Consider the following 22817-nt stretch of genomic DNA (forward strand, 5'->3'; position numbering starts at 1 on the left):
CCAAACACTACTCAATTATTAATCTCAATCAATCCATGCACATACATCTACGAAGGGTCCTAGACTTTGAAAAATACAAAGATTTCATCTATATTTTATGTTCTTCCATCATAGAATATTGATTAAATGGATTGTCCCCATCTATAATCCCTGTATACAATTGTATTTTAAAAATATTTTTGAAAAAAATAAATTATTTTTTATATTTTAATGTCCAAAATTCAAATCCTTCCGGTTTAAGATTATTAGTGAGTTTCACATCAGCACTATCTGCTGCTTTTTTCTAGAAAAAGTTTCTCCAGCAGGCTGTGCTAGCAAAGTCAAAAAAGAGAGGTAGGTAACCTTGAGTAATGGCACGTCAACCTATCCTGTCAACGTGGACACCCAAGCAAGAAAAGCACGTAAAAAGTTATCTTTACGGTTGCATTTTAATATTTTTAGGGTCTCTCTCAATCAAGAAAAACCTTACCCATGATGTTTCTATGCAGGGAAGTGACATATAATCCAATCTTTTGTTTCACAAAAGGATTTGCTACAGAGTGACAGTCTAGCTTTGCCTGTTAAAGCTTCTCTACTCAAGAAAATGTGGAGGAAGGCTAATCTATCTTTTCTGCATAAATGGCCTGTAGCTGTCTTTCGAATGACATGGTTGGATGCCCAGAAAGTTTACAAGACTTGACAGTTGCAGACATGCCATGGACAAGTAACGTAAATATCAGAATAGAAGCTGCATTTCTGTCAATTTGTTGATAGTTGCTTAGTATAAATGGGGGGAGGGTTTACATTCTAAAAGAAACCTAGTAAATTGATTTACACCAGTATGTAATATGTGCAGCACAATGTGAAGGCTTTGATCTTCCCATGGTAATATAATGGGGAACAAAAAGATGAACTGTACAAGGGCAAGGACAACGCATTTTATAATATGCTTATTTATAACAGAATAATACAATAGAAACCTGGTCAAGATTTCAATATTATAGAAACTTGGAATAGAGTTTACTTTACAAGTATACCTTCCCATGTCCACCCCAGCTGAAACTAAGAACCCTGAAACTAAGTGCAGTATTATTATAGCTCATTGTTGAGCAGCTTGGAATCCAATACCATCAAGCCATGAAACAACTTCTTCGATAAGGGGTCTGCGCCTAGGATCTTGGTCTAAACATCTGCATGCAATTTCGAGCATTTCAAACAGCTGTTTCTGACGATCTTTACCCCGAATTGCTGAGTCTATAATCTCTGCCTCCCTTTTCTCGGACTTCATCTGAAACAGCCAGGAAACCAAATTTCGGCAGTTTTTTCCTTTGCAAACTTCCACGGGCCTTCTACCGGTAAGAAGTTCAAGAAGAACAACACCAAAACTGTAAACATCACCCCGGCATGTTGCCATCAATGTTTGGCTATATTCAGGAGGTATATAGCCTAATGTACCTACCAAATCTGTTGTCACATGAGTATCGTACGGACGAAGTAGCCTTGAGAGACCAAAATCAGCCAAGTGAGCTTCAAATTTCTCATCTAGAAGTATGTTGCTCGATTTCACATCTCGGTGAACTATATGTGGCTCGCAAACTTTGTGCAGATATGCTAACCCACAAGCCGCTCCTTGAGCTATCTTGAGTCTCACCTCCCATTTAAGTACTGAGCTGCCATCAACAGATTCATGCAGCCAATAATCCAAGCTTCCATTTTCCATGTACGAGTAAATCAATAATCTGTCATTACCATGCCTACAGTAACCTTGAAGAGAAACAAGGTTTTTGTGTTGAGCCCTTGAGAGAGCTTCCACTTCAGCTTGAAATTCTCGATCCATCTGACCACAATCCCCAGAAAGCCTCTTGATTGCAGCTTTTGTACCGTTGGGAAGGTTGGCTTTGTAAACCAGGCCGAATCCACCGCAACCAATGATGTTTGTTTGGTTGAAGTTATTTGTTGATTTCAACAAATCTGGAACTGTGAGGTCTTTGCAATCAGAATTCTGAAAAAGCACCAACTTGGAAGACCTGAGAGCTTCAGATAATCGGTGCGGAAGACTGACTTCCTCCTCCAAATCACCAATAGGATCCCCCACATTCCTCCTTGACATCTTGTGCAAAACAATAGCGAGGACCAGCGCAAGCCCAACTACTATAGTGATTGTTATGCTAAGAATATTGCCTCGACCGAATCTACTGACTGGACCAGATGGGATACCAGGCTTCATCATATTATTAATGACATTACAGGGGGAGACTATTACCCCACAGAGTCCTGGATTACCCTCGAAGCTTGAGCTAGGAAAGCTATAGAACTGCCCTCCGCTAGGAATTTGTCCCCTCAAGTGATTATTAGCCACACTAAACTTCGACAGGAATGTCAACTTCTCAAGCGATGGGGGGATTGACCCATACAGATTGTTGGATGACAAATCTAAAACTTCCAGGTTTTCCATCTGAGAAAAGGAGCTAGGCATGGTCCCCGTAATGTTGTTCCTGCTCAAATCAAAGACATGGAGGTCTTTCAGCCTTCCAACTTCAGGTGGAATTGTCCCAGTTATTCTATTGTTGCTCAACAGTATTGAAGGCGGGAAACTTGAGGCTTGGTTGTATGGCAAACCACTAGCACTCTGGTTTCGCTTTACATATAGAGGAATGCCAGGAGAGGCAGTTAGATGGGGTGAACTGCTGTTTGCAGAGATGAGGCTCTTTAGCTGAGTCAAACTTTGGGGGATCTCTCCAGATAGGGAGTTATTTGAGAAGTCCAGGTAAAACAAATTCTCCATCTGGCCAATCCAAGAAGGAATACTTCCATCCAGATGATTCCAAGACAAATCAAGAACTTCTAACTTCCTGCATCTCAACAGCCAAACAGGGATTTGGCCTTTGAGAGCACAATTTCCAAATGCTAAGACCATTAAATTCCGAAAACCACTTGCATTTCTGGGAATTTCCTCACCAACGAAGTTCTTTGTGAGGATAAGAATGGAGAGATTCTGGCATTGCTGCAGTACTGTAAGTGCCCCAGATAAGTCCACAAAACTATTGTTGGACAATGAGAGAAACAAAAGTGATGAGAGATTTGCGAAACTCTCGGGGATTTTTCCGGTTAATTCATTCTTAGCCAGGCTCAAAATCTTCAATTCGCGGCAAACAGATAGAGAATTTGGAAGTGGCCCAGAAAGGTGATTAGAGGCAAGATCAAGTGTACAAAGACTAGGCATTCCACTGAAATTAAGATCAATTGGACCAGTTAAAGAATTGTTTCTAAGGTCAAGAATGTGAAGCTTTGAGCAGAATGACAGTGTTGAAGGCAAAGGTCCAGACAACATATTCGAATGGGCAACAAATTGTTCTAGATATGTAAGGTTGACAAATGCATTTGGTATATGGCCTGAAAACTGGTTTTCATAAATAACCAGGTTCTTAAGATTAAAGAGCTTACTCACTTCCTTGCTTAACTGGCCGCAGAAATTGTTTTTGGAGATAGAGAAGTGCTGCAAAGCTGACATTGAGTATAAGAAATCAGGGAGAGGGCCTGAGAGTGAATTGGAGTCCAAATGCAATTGTTGAAGAGATCTGCTGCAATTGAACAAGCCTTCAAGATCGCCCACGAGATGGTTCGCAGATAAATCAAGAATCTGAATCCCTTTAGAGGAGCTGCAAATCTGAGAACTGATTCGACCAGTGAACGAATTGTTGCTCATGTTGAACGCAACAAGATTTGGGTATCCTCCAAGCTCAAGCAAGTCTTCCTTGAACAGATTGCTGGAAATGTTCAGTGTCCGAATGGATAACAAACCAGAAAGCACCCCTGAAACTTGTCCTGATAGCAAGTTATGGCTCAAATCAAGATCCTCCAACTGCTTCAAGCTCGAGAGCTCCGAAGGCAATCCACCACTGAGTTGATTGAAGGAGAGATTAACTGATTTCAGCTGATCTAAGAGGCCCAAGGAGGGCGCAATTATCCCTTGAAGACCCATTTTGGACAGAATTAGCATGGTAACCCTGCTGTGAATTGAGCCATTGATATTACTTCGACATACAACCCCTTCCCATTGACAGCAGTCAGTCTTGCTGGACCATGATGTTTTGATGGACCCATTCGTGAGCTTTCCTGCAAATTCCTTCAGGGCCATCATATCATTTGGATCACAGGATTGAGTTGTGGTTTTGAGTCCCCAAGATGAACAAAGAAAGCAAGCAAAGAACACCCATCTGAGGAAAGTCATTGGAGCAGTCTCCACCATCGCCATTACTAAAATCAAAGGTTAGCCCCAGCTCAAATCAAGGCAAGGACTCCCCCGTAGAAGTTGATATTTCTTGGGCATTAACTGCTTTTCAAGAGAAGAAGCACAATTGAAGGAACTTGCATGTCAAATCTCCAGCGAAAAAAAAAAAAAAAAACAGCTCGCAAGTTCCAAATTGCAAATGAAGCAACAAAAGGAAGTGAAATTAAGAGATATCAGCAACCCCTACTTGAAATCAAATCCCTATAACTTTAAGAAACCAAGACCGTAGTGATGCCCTTTAGAGAAAAGAAAGGAAAATAAAATAAGCACCCCAAATGAACAAACTTCAAATGCAAAACACCTCAGGAACCACAAAACAAGGACCGAGTTAACAACTTGAAAGCGAAGCAATAATTCACACCACTAAACAAGAAAAAAATAAGATTATATATAGATAAGTGAAGCCAGCCAAACAAACTGAGATCTCTTGACCCCACTTGAAACCTAAACCCTTCACAAAAAATAAATAAATAAATAATATTCAACTAATCCCCAAAACCCTATACTATTGAACAACGACTATTGTGAGAGCAAGAAAGTCATCCAAATGAAGCAACTTCAAACACACATCCCAAAGCACCTACAAGCCATCAAAAAGCAACATTTAGCAAATTAAGCAACAATTAACAACTAAACCAGATCCCAAGATCAGAGCTTTGAAGAAGAGTTGATAAGATTATTGAAGAAAGAAAGAAGGAAACTTTAGCGAGTCTGGAGTCCATATAAGAAGAACCCACCTCAAGGGTTCCAACGATGCATTAAGACATCACTTGCAAGTGAAACAAAAGTACCATGTCAATACAGCAGCCCACAGTTGCCAACTTTTCAAGAAATAGGTTCGTTCCCATTTCAAAAACCTCTCTCTCTCTCTCTCTCTCTGAAAACGTAAAAAAGCAATTAAGGAAAGCAACAGGTGACAGAATCTAGAGAAAGAAAAAGATATCGAAGGGACAGGAAATACAGAAGCGAATCTATAGTTTATTGGACAAAGAAAACAACAAAATACACACTCAAACTTGTGAGAGATAATAGTATGTGTTTATGAGTTGAAATGAAGACGCAAGGGCTGACTTTTAGAGGATTGATGATTTTATTTCATCACTTTACTTTTGTTTTGTTTCACCTGCCAGTTAACGAGCCACTCGGGCTTCTACTCTCTACGTATCTCTCACCTAATATTTGACCCTTGCTGAGAAAAAACTGAGAATATTTGGTGGAGAAATTTGATCGCTTTGAGAATGAGGTTCGCTTGCCTTCGAGGGAGGATCGATTATAGGGATCTGGAAGTCCAAGCTCAATGTTCGAAATATGAGCGTGGAAGAACACCGCCATGTCTCAATCAATCTCTGCAAATTTCTTTCAACTTGGATTGCTTATTTGAAGGATTTTAATAAACCAGATTCTCAGTCTTCTATTTTTAATATTACCTTACAATTGAAAATAAAAAGGTGTTTTCCTAAACGCAAGATTTAGAAAATTTATAAATCTTGTATCGTAATGATTTTTTTTTTTTTTTTCAATCGTGTTGAGAAATTTAAAATTTTTGTTTTTTATATTAGACGCATGTTTATGAATATAATTATGGTTGTTTTTTTAAAATATTTTTTATATCAAAATATATTAAAATAATATTTTTTTTTATTTTTTTAAAATTAATTTTATTAAAATGATTCAAGATATAAAAAAATTAATTTTTCACAAAAAAATTAAATTATTAAAAACCCTGGTTAATCCGCGTTTCCAAACACAATCTTAATTATACATAAAATTATGTTTCACACTTTAATTTTGTAGAAATTATAATTACATGATTTTATTTATAAATTTCTTATTTATTTATTTTTCATATAAAAAATTATTTCACAATAATCTTAACTAAATTTATGTTTTAAAATTATAATTAAAAATATTTTTTATAAATCTGATTTTTTAAAATTGTCGATCGGACAAGTTATTATAATGTTTTAAACAAACTCATTGTGGCGTAAAGGGACGCGCTCTAAGAGCTGTTGGGGGAACAAACACAGAAATATGGAAAAGGGAGTAAAGGAAGTCAAAGTGTCAGAGATAATAGGACACGAGAATTGACTGGTTGTAGCCAGTGGATGGAGCCCACCATGTTTGATATATAAATTGATTTGAAAATACATTTTATCGTAAAATTAAAAAAAAAAAAAAAATTACATGTGACCATTTTAAGCACAGTCGATATAGCGAGGTCATTTTCTAAGTGCGTGATTACATGTGACAATTTTAAGCAAAGTCGATATAACGAGGTCGTTTTCTAAGATCATGTTTAGTATTTTTACCTATGTTTTATTTTAAAAAAAATATTAAATTAATACTTTTATAATTATAATGTATTAATATAAAAAAATTAAAAAAATATATTTAATATATTTTCAATCAAAAAATACTTTTAAAAGACATTATATAATACGATTTGTTTAGCATTATAGTAGCGGTTGTTTTTTAAAATTATTTTTGATTTGGAAATGCATCCAACTAATATTTTTTTATATGATAATGATGTGTTAAAATAAAAATTAAAAAATTAAAAAAATATATGTAATGTATTTTCAAGCAAAAAATACTTTCAAAAAGTAGTATGTACCACGAGTTGACTTGTATTTTTTGACATCGACACATCAAAATAATATAAAAATATTAAAAAATATATTATTTCGATATATTTTCAAACAAAAAATATTTTTGAAAAGCATCATATACTATGAGTTGTTTAGTATTATAGCAACGGTTGTTTTTTTTAAAAATATTTTTTGCTTTGAAATACATGAAAATAATATATTTTTTTATTTTTTTAAATTAATTTTTAATATTAACACATCAAAACAATATAAAATACTAAAAAATAATACAAAAATGTTTTCCAACCACTATAACACATTAAAAAATAAAATAAAAGGAGCTATCGGAAGTGGAAACAAATTGTTATAAAAAATATTACTTCAAAAGTACAGCTATATGTTTCATGTTTATTATGATATTTTGGCTGCTTTACCGTATGGGTCCTCCTTCTTTTCTTTTTTCTTTTTTTTTTTTTTTTTTTTTTTTTTTTTTTTTTTGAGGAAGATCATGAGTGATGATAGAATCTTCCTAAGTAAGCTTGCAGAAACCGAGACATGTCATGGTCCTCAATTGATGGTATTGTGCACGATTTCTCCCCAATGATGATAGCCATTTTCATGCCTTTTTTCTAATGACCAATTGAGAGGTGACACTGCTCGTAAAAGGGCAAAGTAGTCCACTTCCAATCATTTCCTTCTCTTTTTCTCTATTTCCTCCATAATCCACCTGCGATGGGTGAAAATAAAATGAAGATGGGCCTGTTTTTCCTAAAAAAATTAATATGGGCCTAATTGTGTCCAAAGTACTGACTGTTCTGGGCATGGGCCTCTACTCTTTTTTCTTGGGCTTGGAACGGAGGATGTTTCACTAATGGAAACGGAAATGATGATTACAAAGCCCATACGACCGATGCAACTCTCCCCCTTGAACAACATTTCACCGTAGAGCAAGGCGTTGGGAGCACAGATTCCATCTCTTTGCACACACCAGTAACTCCCCTGAATACAGAAAAATCATAGTAAATTCCACTTTAAAAAATCATTGCCGTCTTTGATTTATTACACTTTTTCAAGTATTAATAACCTCATAAAAATAAATAAATCTAGCTATACGAGGATGCATCTAGATAGGGATATTTTATCGAGGGATGCTATAATATAAAATAAATTTTATATTTTATTGAAGCATAAAATTAAAAATAAAAATTAATTTAAGAAAAAAAATTTAATAATAATTAAAAGAATGAGAATTAAAATTAATATATAAAATAAAAATAATTTTTTATTGAAAGGTGAAATTGTAAAGAAAAATAACTTTATAAAAAAAATAAAAATAATGAGGATCAAGTTGGTAAAAATAATGTTACATAAATTTAGATTTAATGATGAAATTGAAAGAAAAATTAAAACTTTCACAAAAAAAAGCAAAGAAAAAAAAATAAAAATCAAAACATTAAGGAGCAAATTAAAAATAATAATACAGGACCAATTGAGATAAAATCATGAAACTAAAAATAAATAAGATTTTTACAAAATAGCAAAATACAAATTTTAGAAGTAAAAAGAGTAGGGACTGAACTTGAAATACCAACAGCAAAAAGGACTAAGCCATCATTTTAGGAGGGACAAAGAGAAAAGAATAAGAAAAAAAGCCTCACCAATGATAAACAAGTCATCTAACATTGACACACTCCGCCTCCAAAGTAAAAGGACGTGGCAATGCTTTCAATAACACAACAAAAAAGCTTTTTTAGCAGGCAGGAGGCTATGCACGCGCCAATTGCTTTTTATTATTTTCTTGTTTTCTTTTTTTACTAAAAGACTAAATTTCTCCTCAACTTACTTGATAATAACGAAAAAAAATCTTTGTAAAAAGATCAAAATAAAGCATTTTGGTTGTTTCGCTTTGTGTTTTTTTATATTATTTTCTTTGTCTGGTCAAATATCAAAATGTCCCTTCATCTAATATGATAATTACACAAAACCATCATGAAAATACAAAATTTCCCTTTAACTCTAGTTTTAATTATTATTTTTTATTTCAATGGTATTTTAGTTGTTTCACTGTACAATTAAAATAAAAAATAACTTATTTGTCTCTTATTGATTTGGTAATGACTAACAAACCTTTTGAAAAGACTTCAATACTCATAATAGCTAGTGTTAGATTATTTTTTTATGCGATGGGCAAAACTGTAAAAACACTATTCTAGAAAAAAAATATTTTCATCAACATGCTATAAGTGTTTTCAAAATATATTTAGGTTTTGTTGATTAAAAATAATGGAAAATAACTCCATATGTGGTTATATTTTTAGAATGTGTCTAATTTATCCTTACATGTATAATTGCATTTAATATATTATTAAAAAGTCAGTGTGGCTATAATTTATTATTTCATTAGTATGTGTTTGATTAATGTCCCAGGATAGATACAGAAGATACATAAATGTATTTGTTAAAAAAAAAGAAGACAAATACATAAATAAATATGTTTCTTAAACAATTTAGGAGTGAGTTTCTATACCATTAAATATGTCTTAATTATCTTTTTTTTATCCCGATATAATAATTAAACACTATTTTAGATTTTTTTTCATTGTAACAAACAAAAAAACATCACTTGACTTGCACATGACCAAGTTTAGATTTTATGTCTAAAATAACCCCTTATTAAAAGACATATAGCAAAAAAAGAAAGTTTGAGATTCTAATTAGGGTTTGATAAATTGATATTTAATATATAGTTTTGATAAGTTGTATAATAAAAAAAATTCTCCTAGGAAAGTTCTTGTTCACTGAGACTTATATTACTATTCATTGTAATAGTATAATTATGAAATTATCAGTGAACAAAAAAAAACCCTTTGAACTAGGTTGTCATAACCGTAGTTTTAAGACTCGGCTCGGTCCAAGGGCGGGGCTCTGGGTTTTGATCGGGTCACAGGGTCGACCATGTCAATTTTTTTTTTAAAAAATCAAAACGACGTCGTTTTAGTAAAAAAAAAACAAAAAAAAATTGTAGCCAGAGTCTTGCTTAGTCAACCGGGTCGCCGGGTCAACCCGTCAAGTCAACCGGGTCATGTAGGGTTTTTCTTCCCCTATTTTTTCTTCAACCTGTCCCGGTTCCAGCCCCGGGTCGGCCGGGTTTCAAAACTATGGTCATAGCCCAAGTTTAGATCCCAAAATTTATTTTATAAAAAGTACATATTTTTTATTCAAAACTAGAAAAAAATTCAGAAATCCAAAAATATTTTTGAGACATGAGTAAATAAGTCTTTGAGCTGCAATAGACCAAAATACTAAATGAATAATCAAGAAGGGATATTTTGACATGATTTTGACAAGATGGGATGAAGAAATACTTAATAAAAAGAAAATTGACATTGAAATCCTAATTTGACCAAAATTAGAAGAATTAATTAAATTTAAGGACTTAGTTGAACTTTTAATAGGTTTAATTGACTTATTTAAAGATTTAATTGAAGAAAAAATAAGTTTAAAAGTCAATTGGGTAAAAATTGGAAGAATTAATTAAGTTGAAGGACTTAATTAAACTTCTAATGGTTTTTATAAATTCAATCAAGGAATTGAAGAAAAATAAAGTTTGAAAACCTAATTTGAGTTAATCTGTATTAATTGGAAGAAAAGAACTCAACTGAGACTTTGAATAGCCAAATTGGTGTGATTAGAGATTTAATTAAAATAAATTTAAAGGTTGAAGGTTGATTAAAAGCCAAAATAAAAAAATCATAAAACCAAGAACCAAGATGAAAGATGGACACGCATCTAAGACTCAAATTGATTAAATCATGAGTCAATTTGGAACAAATTAAAAGTTTGACAAGAAATATGTCTATCTGAAAGATCCAGCTAAAGTGAATATCATCTTCCTCGAGGGTGGGGGACTCTCTATTTAAGGGTCAAATTGTATAATCTAGAAACTAATGACTAATTTGTAAAAGGTGTACGAATCAAATGATCTCAATCAATGTTTCTAGGGATGTAGTTGCCTAAATTGAAAAGTTTTTTGTCAATTAAAAATACATAAGCTAAAATTGAAAAAACATGTCCCAACATAAATAGACCGAGAAAAACTTTCTCTACAAGTATCAAATATCCTTACCAAATATTTGTACCTCATTTGACACAATAAACTTGACAATATTTTTTCTCTAATCAACCTTTCTTGCATTAGTAAATTCAAGATGATAGATGGTTAATCTTCCAATCAATAATTATAGAGTTTTGAATCTCCAAAACAAGTGCGGTTTATTCTCAATGAAAAATATACATACCATTTACAGGATATAGGCCTATCAATGATTTTTTGATATCTCAATCTCTACAATAATCTTGACAAAGTACGTAACTCAATTATCTATGACTAAAGAACAATTTCACCATGATAGAAAAGACTCCAATGATGTTTTCTCATGTAAGCTATTTTATAAATGTTAAACATTATCATAAGACCTACCTCAGCATGGTAGGTCAACCTAACAACTCAGAATCAAACCCGAGTCTCTCACTCAAATAGCTAAAAAACAAGTGAGGCATTCAAATTAAAAAATAGTAAAAAATTGAATACCAAATAAAAAGTTTTCTCATATAAGATTCTTAGCACTAATTTACTATCATGAGATTTTTACGAGAGAAACATACCAACATATATATTATTTCCCAATGATATAAATTTATACAAAAATCAATCAATCATAACCTTTTGTTCCAATTTATATATATTTTGGTGCATGGATTCCAACCTTAGTTTTGGTTATATATTAAAACTATATAGTATAAGTCCATGTGAACATTTTTGTTTTGTTTTGTTTAAAGTGTTATTTTCTATTTACTTAAATGAGTATTGGTTGTTATTTCTCATTAAAATTATTATTATTTTGCTTAAGTGGTATCTTCTATTTACTTAAACTAGTAATTGTTTGTCATTCCATATTAAAATTATTATTTATTCAGTGTATGGCTATTATTTTCTTATAAAAATAATTGATTTATGAGTATATTAAAGAAAAAGTTTATAAGTGGGTATTATTGATCAATTTTATAATATATAAGATTATATTAATAATTATCTCTAAATGCAATTTTTATTGGTTCATTTTTTCAAGATAGAAGAGATGAAGACAACAAAAATATAAGAAAAACAAGATAGAAATAAAAAATAAAAAAAATAATTATGTTTGGAAGTGGTGTTTAAAAATAGAATGATTGTTTCTATATTCTATTTATTTAGTGGTTAAAAAAATATTACTGTCAAATTTACATATTTTTAAAAAATAGATATTATTTTATTTTATATTGAATGTTCAAATTTATATATTATTAATTTGGATTTAAGAAAAAATAGAGAAATGATTGACTTGACTTGAACATATCAAAAATCCTGGTTGACTCGCAATCCATAGTAAAATGTGTAAAAAATTTGTTGATTTTTTTAAAAAACTTTTTTTTATACAAAATGATATTATTTTGATCTTTTAAAAAAAAAAATAGGGGTTAGTTTAGTCAGACTTTGTTTTAGGTAGATCCCTAAATTATATTTTAAAACTATAATAATAATTATTTTTATTTTAAAATATTTTAATTAGATAATTTTTAAAATAAAAAGTTTTTCTATAATGATATTTTAAAGATAAGAAATAAAAAACTGTTATATTTAGAAACATGTATTACCTTATCTTTTATCTTAAAAATATAAGAATTATTTTAAAAATAAATATATTTTTATCTTTAATTGTTTATATATCAGTAAAGTAATCATTTTTCTAACAAAAAAGAAGAAGAAGCCAGGTTCCGCTATTTAGCGCCGTCATTAATAGATAGACCTTCCATTTTTGTAAACAAATATGTTTGATGCATAACCCTATTTTATCAACGGTATCAAGAGCGGAGCGACCAAAACCATTGATCATTGAGGAGAGTGAAACAAACATGACGGAGATCAAGGTTGTAGGCGTGGTGGGCAGTGGCCAAATGGGCTCTGGTATTGCCCAACTCGCCGCCGTACACGGGCTCGATGTGTGGTTGCTTGACACGGATCCCGCTGCTCTCTCTAGAGCCACAAAGTCGATCACCTCTAACATCCACCGCCTCATCTCCAAAGGCCAACTCTCCCAGGTAATATTTGATCCAAAGAATAAAAGAAATGAAGAAAAAACAAAAATCCTTTGTTGCTCCTCCTCCTCCTCTATTACTGTTACTTTTAGTACTGAATTGGCTGTCTATATGTAATCCTGAGGAATTAACTGCTTTATGCCTAGCTTGTTTGGTTTAAGTTTCACAATCACGAAGATGAAGTCTAGGACTTCGAGTAAGATTATTTTAACTTGTTTATCATTAATTTTTGAGTCAAGAAATCGAAAGATCTGATTTTGGGTATTGCTTTTATTTGCAATAATAACAAGAAATTGAAATGAAATTTAAGATTTTTAATCTCAATCGAAAGATCTGATTTTGGGTATTGCTTTTATTTGCAATAATAACAAGAAATCGAAATGAAATTTAAGATTTTTAGTCTCTTTTTTAAAAACAAAAAGGACTTTGATTAGATAAATGATTCTTTCAATAGTTGGTGGAAGTAGTAGAGATAAATGAAATTTAAGTTTTGTTGATGATGCAAATCTGAGAAGTGTAGAGTTAGAGAGTAATTTGTTCACATTTAAAATCATAAAAGAACCTAAAAAACAAGAAACAGCATAAAAATGAAGTAGAAACGTTAAGTAGATTTTTGTTTTTCAGCAAGTATATTTCACAATTTCATATTCTAAATATTTTTCAGCCATGCTTTTGAATGTATGATATATCCAACACTTCATCCTAAAATAAAGAAAAATACACAAAATTAAAATGATCATGAGACAATATTCAGTAGCATGTATTACACGTTTGACAACTCGTTCTGATAATTAGCCAGTGATGAAACTACCAGTTCAAGTTAGAGCACTCTGCTGGATTACTCCTTGACCATAATAAATGTAATTGGTAATGAGCTTGAAACAGTTCCTTAGTGGCTAAAGTTGCATTATTAATGATTGCTTGATTCAACTAAATCAACTAGTTGTTCTACATTACTTCTGGGCAATGCATTATGATTACAATTTTCCCTGTGAGTTTAGACCACTTGCTTCTTTAATGCTTCATCAGCCTTCAAAGAAAGGGGGGCATCTCCAATATTTTGACATGGAAGATGGTGAGATTGAGCAGGTCCAAGACAGACCCTAAACCGAACAAAATGTCCAATTGAATAATAAGTTGTTCATGAGTTGGATTTTAGGCGTTGTCGCGGGCTACTTCTGGAAACGCGCGTTGCTTTTAATTGTGAGACAATGAAAAGAAAAGAAAAGGTGCTTTCTAAGTTGCAATCAAGAGCTAATAGCATTAAAAGGTATATGATTTGGCTTTGAAGTAACATATAAGTAACATGCTAAAAACTTGTTTAAACTGTCTTGAATCTTATATAAGAATCAAATTGTAAAATGTAAAGGGACATCAATCTAATATAGACATTGTTTGAGCAACTCAAAATAAAAAGTGGCATGATGGACAAATAGAGTATGAAAGCCTAACTTTGGAGTGAGAACGGTCCCAACAACTGTTAGCAAGTAAAGAGTAACAAATGTTTGTCAACTCTTTGTTACTGCAAGGACTTGAATAACTTAGTTAAGTATTTGCAAAAATATTTTATGTATCCATCTATATGTTTGGACCCAATATATAAAATGAATATGGTATATACCTCAAACACTCGTCTTAGAAAGTAAATTCCCCCCTAAAAGAAAGCAACCTAAGAGCATCTAAAAACTTTAAACTTTGTTGGCAAGCATTGGCCAGATAGTTTTTTCCTCCAAAGTTTAAGTTCTATATATATATATATATAGAACTCCTAGATGTAAATCGAAAAACTTATGCACACATCTAATTAAACAATCTAATAACTATTGTGTAAAGAAATGAAAAACAAAATCAACAAAAATGAAATTGAGAAAACCAAGTGAAAAATGAAGATCAAGATATCTGACATTGAACATGGGTAGTTTACCTGGTTATGTGTAATGAACTTATTTATCAAAATTAAATTTGTAATAGAAAAACAAATAAAATCTGTAATAGAAACCAACACATAAAATTTATTGAATAATAATTAAAAAAAAAATGCAAGGCTGCACATAACACTTAAAAATTATTGAACAATAATTAAAAAAAAAATAATAATGCAAGGTTGCACAACATAAAAAATCTTATAAAAAAATCAATATTTAAAAAAATTAATCTATATAAAATTAAGAAAAAACCACATATAAATCATACCCACCTCTCAAAAAATTAAATACACTCAATATTATTTAAAAATAATCACATTCTAATTAAAATAGAAACCAAAAATTTATTTGAAAAAATATACACAAACAATGCATTATTTTTTTTTAAAAAATGAAAATTAAAATAAAAAAAAGAATAATAAAAAAAGCAATTAGGCTAGGTGCTACTAGGCCTGGTAAGCCAGGCCCAACACCTAGCCTAATAAAGCAATAGTCTGCATGCGGGCTTTTATATTTTAAAAAAAGTGTAATGGGCTCGATGATGCATTATCCGCTCCAAATAGTTTTTTAAAAAAAAGACGTGCCGCTTGGGAAGCCTAGAATCCAGCCACTGTGGTGCTGGAAAAACAGGGTCCTTTGTTTTTTCATCCAAAATCTCATTTTTAACCCATTTTTGACAAAAAAAAATCTAGAAAATACCTTAGAGACCTTGTTAAACCAATCCATGACCACCAAAAAACCAACAAACCGCCTTAAAACCCGAAATCCACCTAAAATAAAAAAAAATTTCCAAGCTCAAATTGTTGTTTCAGGTGTTGTCGAGGTAAAAAAAAAAAAAAAAACACCTAAATTATAATCCTCTCATCATATGAAATTTTTGACATAAAAATCAACCGTTTTGGTGGTTAGAATTTTCCCCAACGACTACTTTCTCTTTTTAGGTTGGAATCTGGCGACCCTCTCTCTATAATCCCAACAGAGAAAGATTGAAAAAAATAGGAAAATAAAGTTAGGTACCAAAATATATTGTCTTGAAAATCAAGGGACTGATTACTTAATATCTGAAAAATATGGGAGATTAAAATGAATGCTTCAACAAAACTTTCAACTCGATCCCTATGTTATCCGAAAGTTTTGCTTTAGTCCCTAAGCTTTTAATTTAATCCTTTCTTTTAAAAAAATATGCAATTAGATAATGTTGTTAAAATCACGATTTAACTTGTAAAATTATATGATTTTATGAATTAAGATATGCTTAACATGTATAATTTTTTTAAAAAGTTGAAAATTAATAAAATCAATTAAAATCGGGTAAAACCAGTAAAATCAGATAAAATCATAAAAATCATGATTTTAATACCCATTTTACATTTCAACATAGGAAGAAAATTTGTGCCACTTTTTATTTATTTATCAAGATCTGCAAAAATATATAGCAGTTCAATGTTGAAAATTGTACTTGTACATGCTGACATGTCAATAATTACCTACCCGTCTCAGGTTCGAGCCCTAGGTTGCTCATATGATGGCCACTGGAGGCTTACATGGTCGTTAACTTCAGGGCCCGTGGGATTAGTCGAGGTGCGCGCAATTAAACTAAAAAAAAAAAAAAAAATAATTACCTACTGCTGTCAATTCAGGATATTATAATGGAAAAAAGTAGTCTCTCCCTCTATATTAATTAGGGTTGACCTGCTGCTCATTAAAATGCATTCAAGAATTTCATGTTTATTTCATGTTTATTTTTTTTTTCTTTTAATATTCCACGTCATATTAATTTCTTTTAACTGGTTGATAAATAAACAAATAACAAATGGATCTTATCAATTGTTATTTTTCATTTTAGTTGTTTCTTTATGTAGTTCCAAGTTATCTCTTCGATCAAATTGTCACAAAGAGTGAACTCCTTCCTTGACATCTTCAAGGGAATATATATAGAACTTGCTGATCATATTTGAAATTCTGAATTTGACCGCAGAGCATCTAAACTAAGGGGAAAAAAAAAAAAAGTGGCCCAAAATAATACTGTGTTTTCTTCTCTATTTTTCTGGTGCAACTGCAATTAATTTTTTTCATTATGTTCTGTCTATTTTATACTTAACTATGTATGGATTTTTATTTAAACCGTGTATTTTAAGGTATTTGAACTACATATATAAAAAAATTTCCTTATGATTTTACAATTTGTTTTTTACATTCCGAGTTTATTTTGTATTTTCCGTGCTGTGTAAAAAATATGTTTTTGATAACTTTGCAATTAGAGGTTAATTTGGGCTAAAAAATGGTCAAATTGCGTAAAATAAAAGTTGGAGAACCAAAGTGAAAATTATATATAAATTGGAGAAAGGCAGTGTTTTTGCTACAGTAAAATGCCGATGCTTTTGTTGTAATGTCATGCTGGATTGCTGGTAGAGATATTGAAAAAGAAAGAAATTTATTTGTGTAAACTGATATATATAACCTCAAAAGGGGTATTTTTTACTCCACTTGACAGGCTGCAGGTAACGATGCATTGGGCCATTTACGGTGTAGCTCAAATTTAGAAGAGCTGCGTATGGCAGATATTGTCATTGAAGCTATCGTGGAATCCGAAGATGCGAAGAAAACATTATTCCTTGAACTAGATAGGATAGCAAAAGGTTCTGCCATTTTGGCATCCAATACAAGTTCCATCTCCATTACCCGCCTAGCATCTGCAACTAGCAGGCCACGCCAGGTTATACTCAGAATATGTTTCTTGTTTTTATAGCCAATGCTAAGGACATCTATTAACAACACTTGCACGAATCAAAATGAAGTTCTTTTAGCTTTAGATCATGTATATTGCGTTGGTTTTCACAGAACAGGATTCTGACTTGATAAAAAAGTATCATCTGCAGGTGATTGGCATGCATTTCATGAATCCTCCTCCTATAATGGAAGTGGTTGAGATTATACGCGGTGCAGACACATCCGACAATACATTTTATGCAACCAAGGCATTGGCAGAGAGGTGACCGGAATACCTCCTTCTATGAAACAATAGCTCCTTTCATTCCTCTTATGTCCTCCCCTCAACATTCTCCTGCCAAATCCATTTAAATAATTATCTCCTTCATTTTGAATTTGCTTTGGAAGTAAAAGCAAACCAGGTCCCCCTTTGCTCTTCCCTCCACCCTGCTCGTGCCTTTTTTGTATTGTTTTAAAGAGTGATCTAACATTTATTTTTATCTCAATCACCATTAACTCTGCAGGTTTGGCAAGACATTGATATGCTCTCAAGATTTTCCAGGCTTCGTTGTGAACCGGATCTTAATGCCAATGATAAATGAAGCATTTTATGCTCTCTATACAGGAGTGGCAACGAGGGAGGATATTGATACAGGAATGAAGTTAGGAATGAACCATCCAATGGGTCCTTTACAACTTGCAGATTTCATTGGACTGGATGTGTGCCTGTCGATAATGAAAGTTCTTCAGACTGGTTTAGGGGACAATAAATATGCTCCATGTCCACTTCTTGTGCAGTGTGTTGATGCAGGTCGTCTTGGACGAAAACGTGGTATTGGTGTCTATGACTATCGTGCAGCTGAGCAAGTAAAACGATCTGCTCGACTTTGAACTCACTGAAAATTGTGAATTATGAGTTTGTAATGCCTTTGTAATTAAGTTTGTATTTGGTGTTAAGTTTGTATTTGGTACTGTGGTTTATGATGTTTTTTAAATGTGGTTTTTTTATGCTTGAAAATATATTAAAATATTGGTTTTAGATTTTTTTTGTTTTTAGCATCAAAATTATCATATTAATTTGATGTTTTAGAAGATATATTTTTGATACGCATCAAACAAACAGAAGGGACTGTACTCACTGTTTAACAAATCATTGTTTCTTTTGTAAATAAAAAGTAGCTCTCACAAAAAGGGGGTGAGATACCCCAAAAAGTGGAATATTGTGCCTAAAGTAAAAAAGCAGAGGATGAAAGTCTAAGATTAATAATGTTATCCCAAAATTCGAATGATTAGAATGTGATGTACCATGTCTTGATTATTTTTACTTGCAATTACCCTGCTTTGTATACAGTTCCATGTGATGAATTACTGAAGTAGCAATACAGAGTTCTAATAATGTTGCCAGTAAAACCACTAATGTTCATCAAGTTGATCCATGCAGATGATCTTTGAAGCTGGTGGCACAAGCAGACATGAAAAACGCATAGTGGATTCAGAGGGTATTTGAGAGTGTTTTTCAAAAAATATTTTTAAAAAAATTTGAAATTTTTTTATTTTTTTTTTTGCTTTGAATTAATATGTTTTTTATATTTTCAAATCATTTTGATGTGCTGATTTTAAAAATAATTTTTTAAAAATAAAAAATATTATTGACATGTTTTTCTAAGTAAAAATCATTTTAAAAAGCAATAACAACCACACTTTCTAACACGAAAGTCACATGCCTTTTCCCAACTTCTTTTCCTTTCAGTGGTAGAGCATCTGCATGTGGCTAAACCCAAAAACAGACAGAAGAAGAACTGCTTTCCAGTTCATTATAGCCATTATACTTCGGTTGATTAAGTTTCTACCTTGTCCATCAAGCAAAATCAAGTAAAAAACTTTGGTGCATTACATTTATGCTACTCTAGAAAAAACAAAAAAGATTGAAACTTTAACCACAAATGTAAAATATATGTGGACATAATAATGGTTGCCAGCTTGGAGTTTTTAATGAGAGACAACGAAATCAGAAGGATCCCCTGAATTTCAACGTAAGTGGGCTAGAGATGACCCACAAAGAAGAGACTGTTACTGTATGAAGTTCATCCTCGCTCATGGGCAGCCCCCACCACTCAAAGAGTCCAAGGCGCCATTATTTGTTCCGTATCTTCTCTATTGAGAATGATTGATTTGGAATCCCATGGAAAATAAAAAGAAAAAGAAAAGAGTAAGAATGGACGACATTATTTAGATAAGAAAGAAGATAGAAAATCACAGCAAAGGCTAAGACGATTTTTACAGAGGTCTGGGAGAAGCTTGGAGAGAGAAGGCATAAGCTAGCAATGAAGTTCTTGTTCCAGTGCCCTTGCTGCTCATGTTTCTGCTTCATGAAGCCGAAGCAGGGGAAACCAAAGGTGAAGGAAGTTGCCAAGGTAGCCAAGGTCGAGGATGCCAAGAAGGCAGAGGGTGCCAAGGCAGACGATGCCAAGAAGGTAGAGGTTGCCAAGGAAGAGAAGAAAGAGTAATTTATAAACTAAATGCAACTAAAATGTTGATGTAAAATATTTGATCTCCTTTTTTAAGATTATGCAGGGCTCTTCTTCCTGCTTGCTGGTTGTTCTCGAGTAATTTTCATCTAGCATTTCCCCTCTAATCCATATGAAATGCCTCTACCTGCAATTTCCATGCATGGAAATAAATGTTACTGCTACATTTTATTTTGCCCAAGTTAAAAACAATGCGTCATTTTCTGCTTATATCTGCAAAATTGCTTGCAAATCTCTTTGTTCCATGAACAATTCTGGGATATTTGGTGTAATCGAGCACGCTCTGGAGTTCATGCATGCTCTGCGTGCAAGGAAGTGAGGAGATACAAGATGTGAGGTGCTTGTTCAAGCAGGAAAAAAGAAAAAGAAATCTTGACGTCGAGATGTTAGTTTTCAAGAATCTTCCTCAAGAAATGTCACTGGTCTCTTTCCATGGAACGTCAGCGCTCAACACCTATATTTGAATTTCCATAAATCTTATTTTCTGGCACAAACGCTCCCTCGAGGACTTGGCTTAGTGATCGTATACCGGCCACCAGAGCTGCTTCAATAAGTTTTAATTTCTATCATTTCAGGGTATTTTTTTTTTTTTTTTTTAATGGTGGCCGGATCTGGTAAGGATTATTTTTGAAGTATATTTTACTTGAAAATATATTAAAATAATATTTTTTAAAAAATTATTTCTGATATCACTATATCAAAATAATTTTAAAACATATAAAAAAATAATTTTAAAAAAAAGAAAACAATAATTATTTTTTTTTAAATGCAAAAATAAAATAAACTGTGAGGCAACCAGAGAGTCTCGGGTTTTGTACCATAACAAACAGTACCCCATAACACAAAAATCTTGTGTATTAACTATGAGAGTTGTAAATCAATTAGTCAAATTCTAGATTTACTTTCCATATATCACTAGTTTAAGTGCCATAAATCTCAGGCCACTGAAAATTAATATGATTAAAACTAATATAATTGTTAATTTTTAGGTCTTGAATAATTAATAGTAAGCTAAGCTGATTCGGATACCAAAAAAAAAAAATCTTGTGTAATTAATTAATGTTTGTATTAATTTATTAATAAAAAATTAACATTTAATTGGTCTGGTCCAGAAACCAAATCTGCCCCATTCGGTCCACCAAAGTAGATTAAAACATTTAATCCTGACGAGTGTTAAGAGTGTCAAGAGCCTGGGTGGATGAAGTAGGCCCGGCCCATTATCACACATAAGTCCAGCTTACAATCCGGATTCCTTTTTTGGTTAATATATTTTTAGATGAATTTTTTTTTATATTGAGATTAAATCGTTTTTTAATCTGTCTTAAATATGTTACCCATATCTAAGCTCAAGCACTAAATATTAAAAAATATATATCAGTTTTATTCTTCTAATGATATTAATTCCCATAAAATAGTTTTTTTTTTGTTAATTACACTAGCCTTTTTTATAGTTTGCTCTTTTTTTTTTTCTTTTTTTATCTCTATTCTTCCAGAAATTATATCACACCACAATATTAATATGATAACATTTTCATAAAACATATAATAACTATTTTTCCATTAAACTAATACTATAAATTTATAAAAAATAATAAAAAAAATAAAATTCTCGAGTGGTTTTTCATCCAACACTTCATTTGCAATACAAAATCAACCTTATAATTAAATTTATTTTTGAATTTAATTAATTCTCTTATTCAATAAAACATAATCACTTTGATTGATTTAGGTTATAGTTAGGTTTGTAGTGTTTTCAGATAGTTGCATGATTTACAATACTTGGCATAGATCTCTCTCTTTAACATTTTTTTTTTTAAAAAAAGAAAAAGAGAGGATATTTTGTGTCTTTCAGGCATGACCTGAGGTGCAGAGATGATTCATTCACTTTGATTGATTTTTTTTTTTTTTTTTTTGGAAGGTGAGAGAGCAAAATGCTTTGCTGTCTGAACCATTCCTTACATCAAAAAGATTTTGGCAAGTGTGAGTTCGAACTGTATGTATCTTAACATCCCGAGTCGATTGATGGTGCTTAAAAGCTTTGAAGTGGTTGAAAAAATGTAGATATGAAGCCCACCGTTGTAGAAATAGGTTTTGGAAATTGATTTGATGATGTACTGTTTAAAAGAGAATTGAAATTGATTTTGAGATGTGATATCCTTTTACTGAAGTTCTTAGGATAATTTTAACCTGTTTTATGTGAAAAAAGATAAGAAACCATTTTTGAAACAGAAAAATTCAAATGTTTGTGCCTCATTAGAAGAAAAAAAAAAAAAAAAAGAGCCATGCGTCATTTTTTAGTTGTTACTAACTACACATCATCCACATGTTTTCTTTGTGTTCAATGAGTGTTTTAGTAAGTTAGCACATTTTAAAAAATTAATATGTAAAGTAACCTAGGCAAAGAAATAATTAGATTTGAGAAAGTTGCAGATACCATTTATAACTCGCATTTCAAAGATAATATTCGTAACTTCTCTAACAGAAGCATCCAGGGATAATCTATTCTTCTATCAACTCTTTCCTAAGAAAACAACAATTCACACAATCACAATAATTAGTTCTCTACTAATAAAACACAATTTATACAAGCAGCACATAATATATTAAACCACAAATAACAAATGTAACCAAATGTCAAATCCCTCACGACATATAGGCAAAG

The 22817-nt window shown here is 31.9% G+C and overlaps 2 protein-coding genes across 3 annotated transcripts; one reads left to right on the forward strand and one right to left on the reverse strand.

The window, feature by feature from the left end:
- Positions 1-895: 895 nt before the first annotated feature.
- LOC118038192 (phytosulfokine receptor 2) lies at positions 896-5655 on the reverse strand. Of its 2 annotated transcripts, none has more exons than XM_035044512.2 (2): positions 5008-5655; positions 896-4312 (listed from the first exon to the last, which is right to left on the reverse strand). In XM_035044512.2, the coding sequence occupies exon 2, from the start codon at positions 4232-4234 to the stop codon at positions 1079-1081; it is 3156 nt and encodes a 1051-aa protein (XP_034900403.1). In that variant the 5' UTR covers positions 4235-4312; positions 5008-5655; the 3' UTR covers positions 896-1078. The 2 variants fall into 2 exon arrangements, with proteins under 2 accessions (XP_034900403.1, XP_034900401.1); XM_035044510.2 differs by having other exon boundaries at positions 896-4850.
- Positions 5656-12647: 6992 nt separating this feature from the next.
- Positions 12648-18666, forward strand: LOC118038190 (uncharacterized). Its single transcript, XM_035044509.2, has 4 exons — positions 12648-12996; positions 17413-17634; positions 17798-17910; positions 18152-18666. The coding sequence occupies exons 1-4, from the start codon at positions 12733-12735 to the stop codon at positions 18516-18518; spliced, it is 966 nt and encodes a 321-aa protein (XP_034900400.1). The 5' UTR covers positions 12648-12732; the 3' UTR covers positions 18519-18666.
- Positions 18667-22817: the final 4151 nt, after the last annotated feature.

The sequence above is a fragment of the Populus alba genome, chromosome 1 (assembly GCF_005239225.2).
Source record: "Populus alba chromosome 1, ASM523922v2, whole genome shotgun sequence".
Classification (NCBI taxonomy): Eukaryota; Viridiplantae; Streptophyta; class Magnoliopsida; order Malpighiales; family Salicaceae; genus Populus; species Populus alba.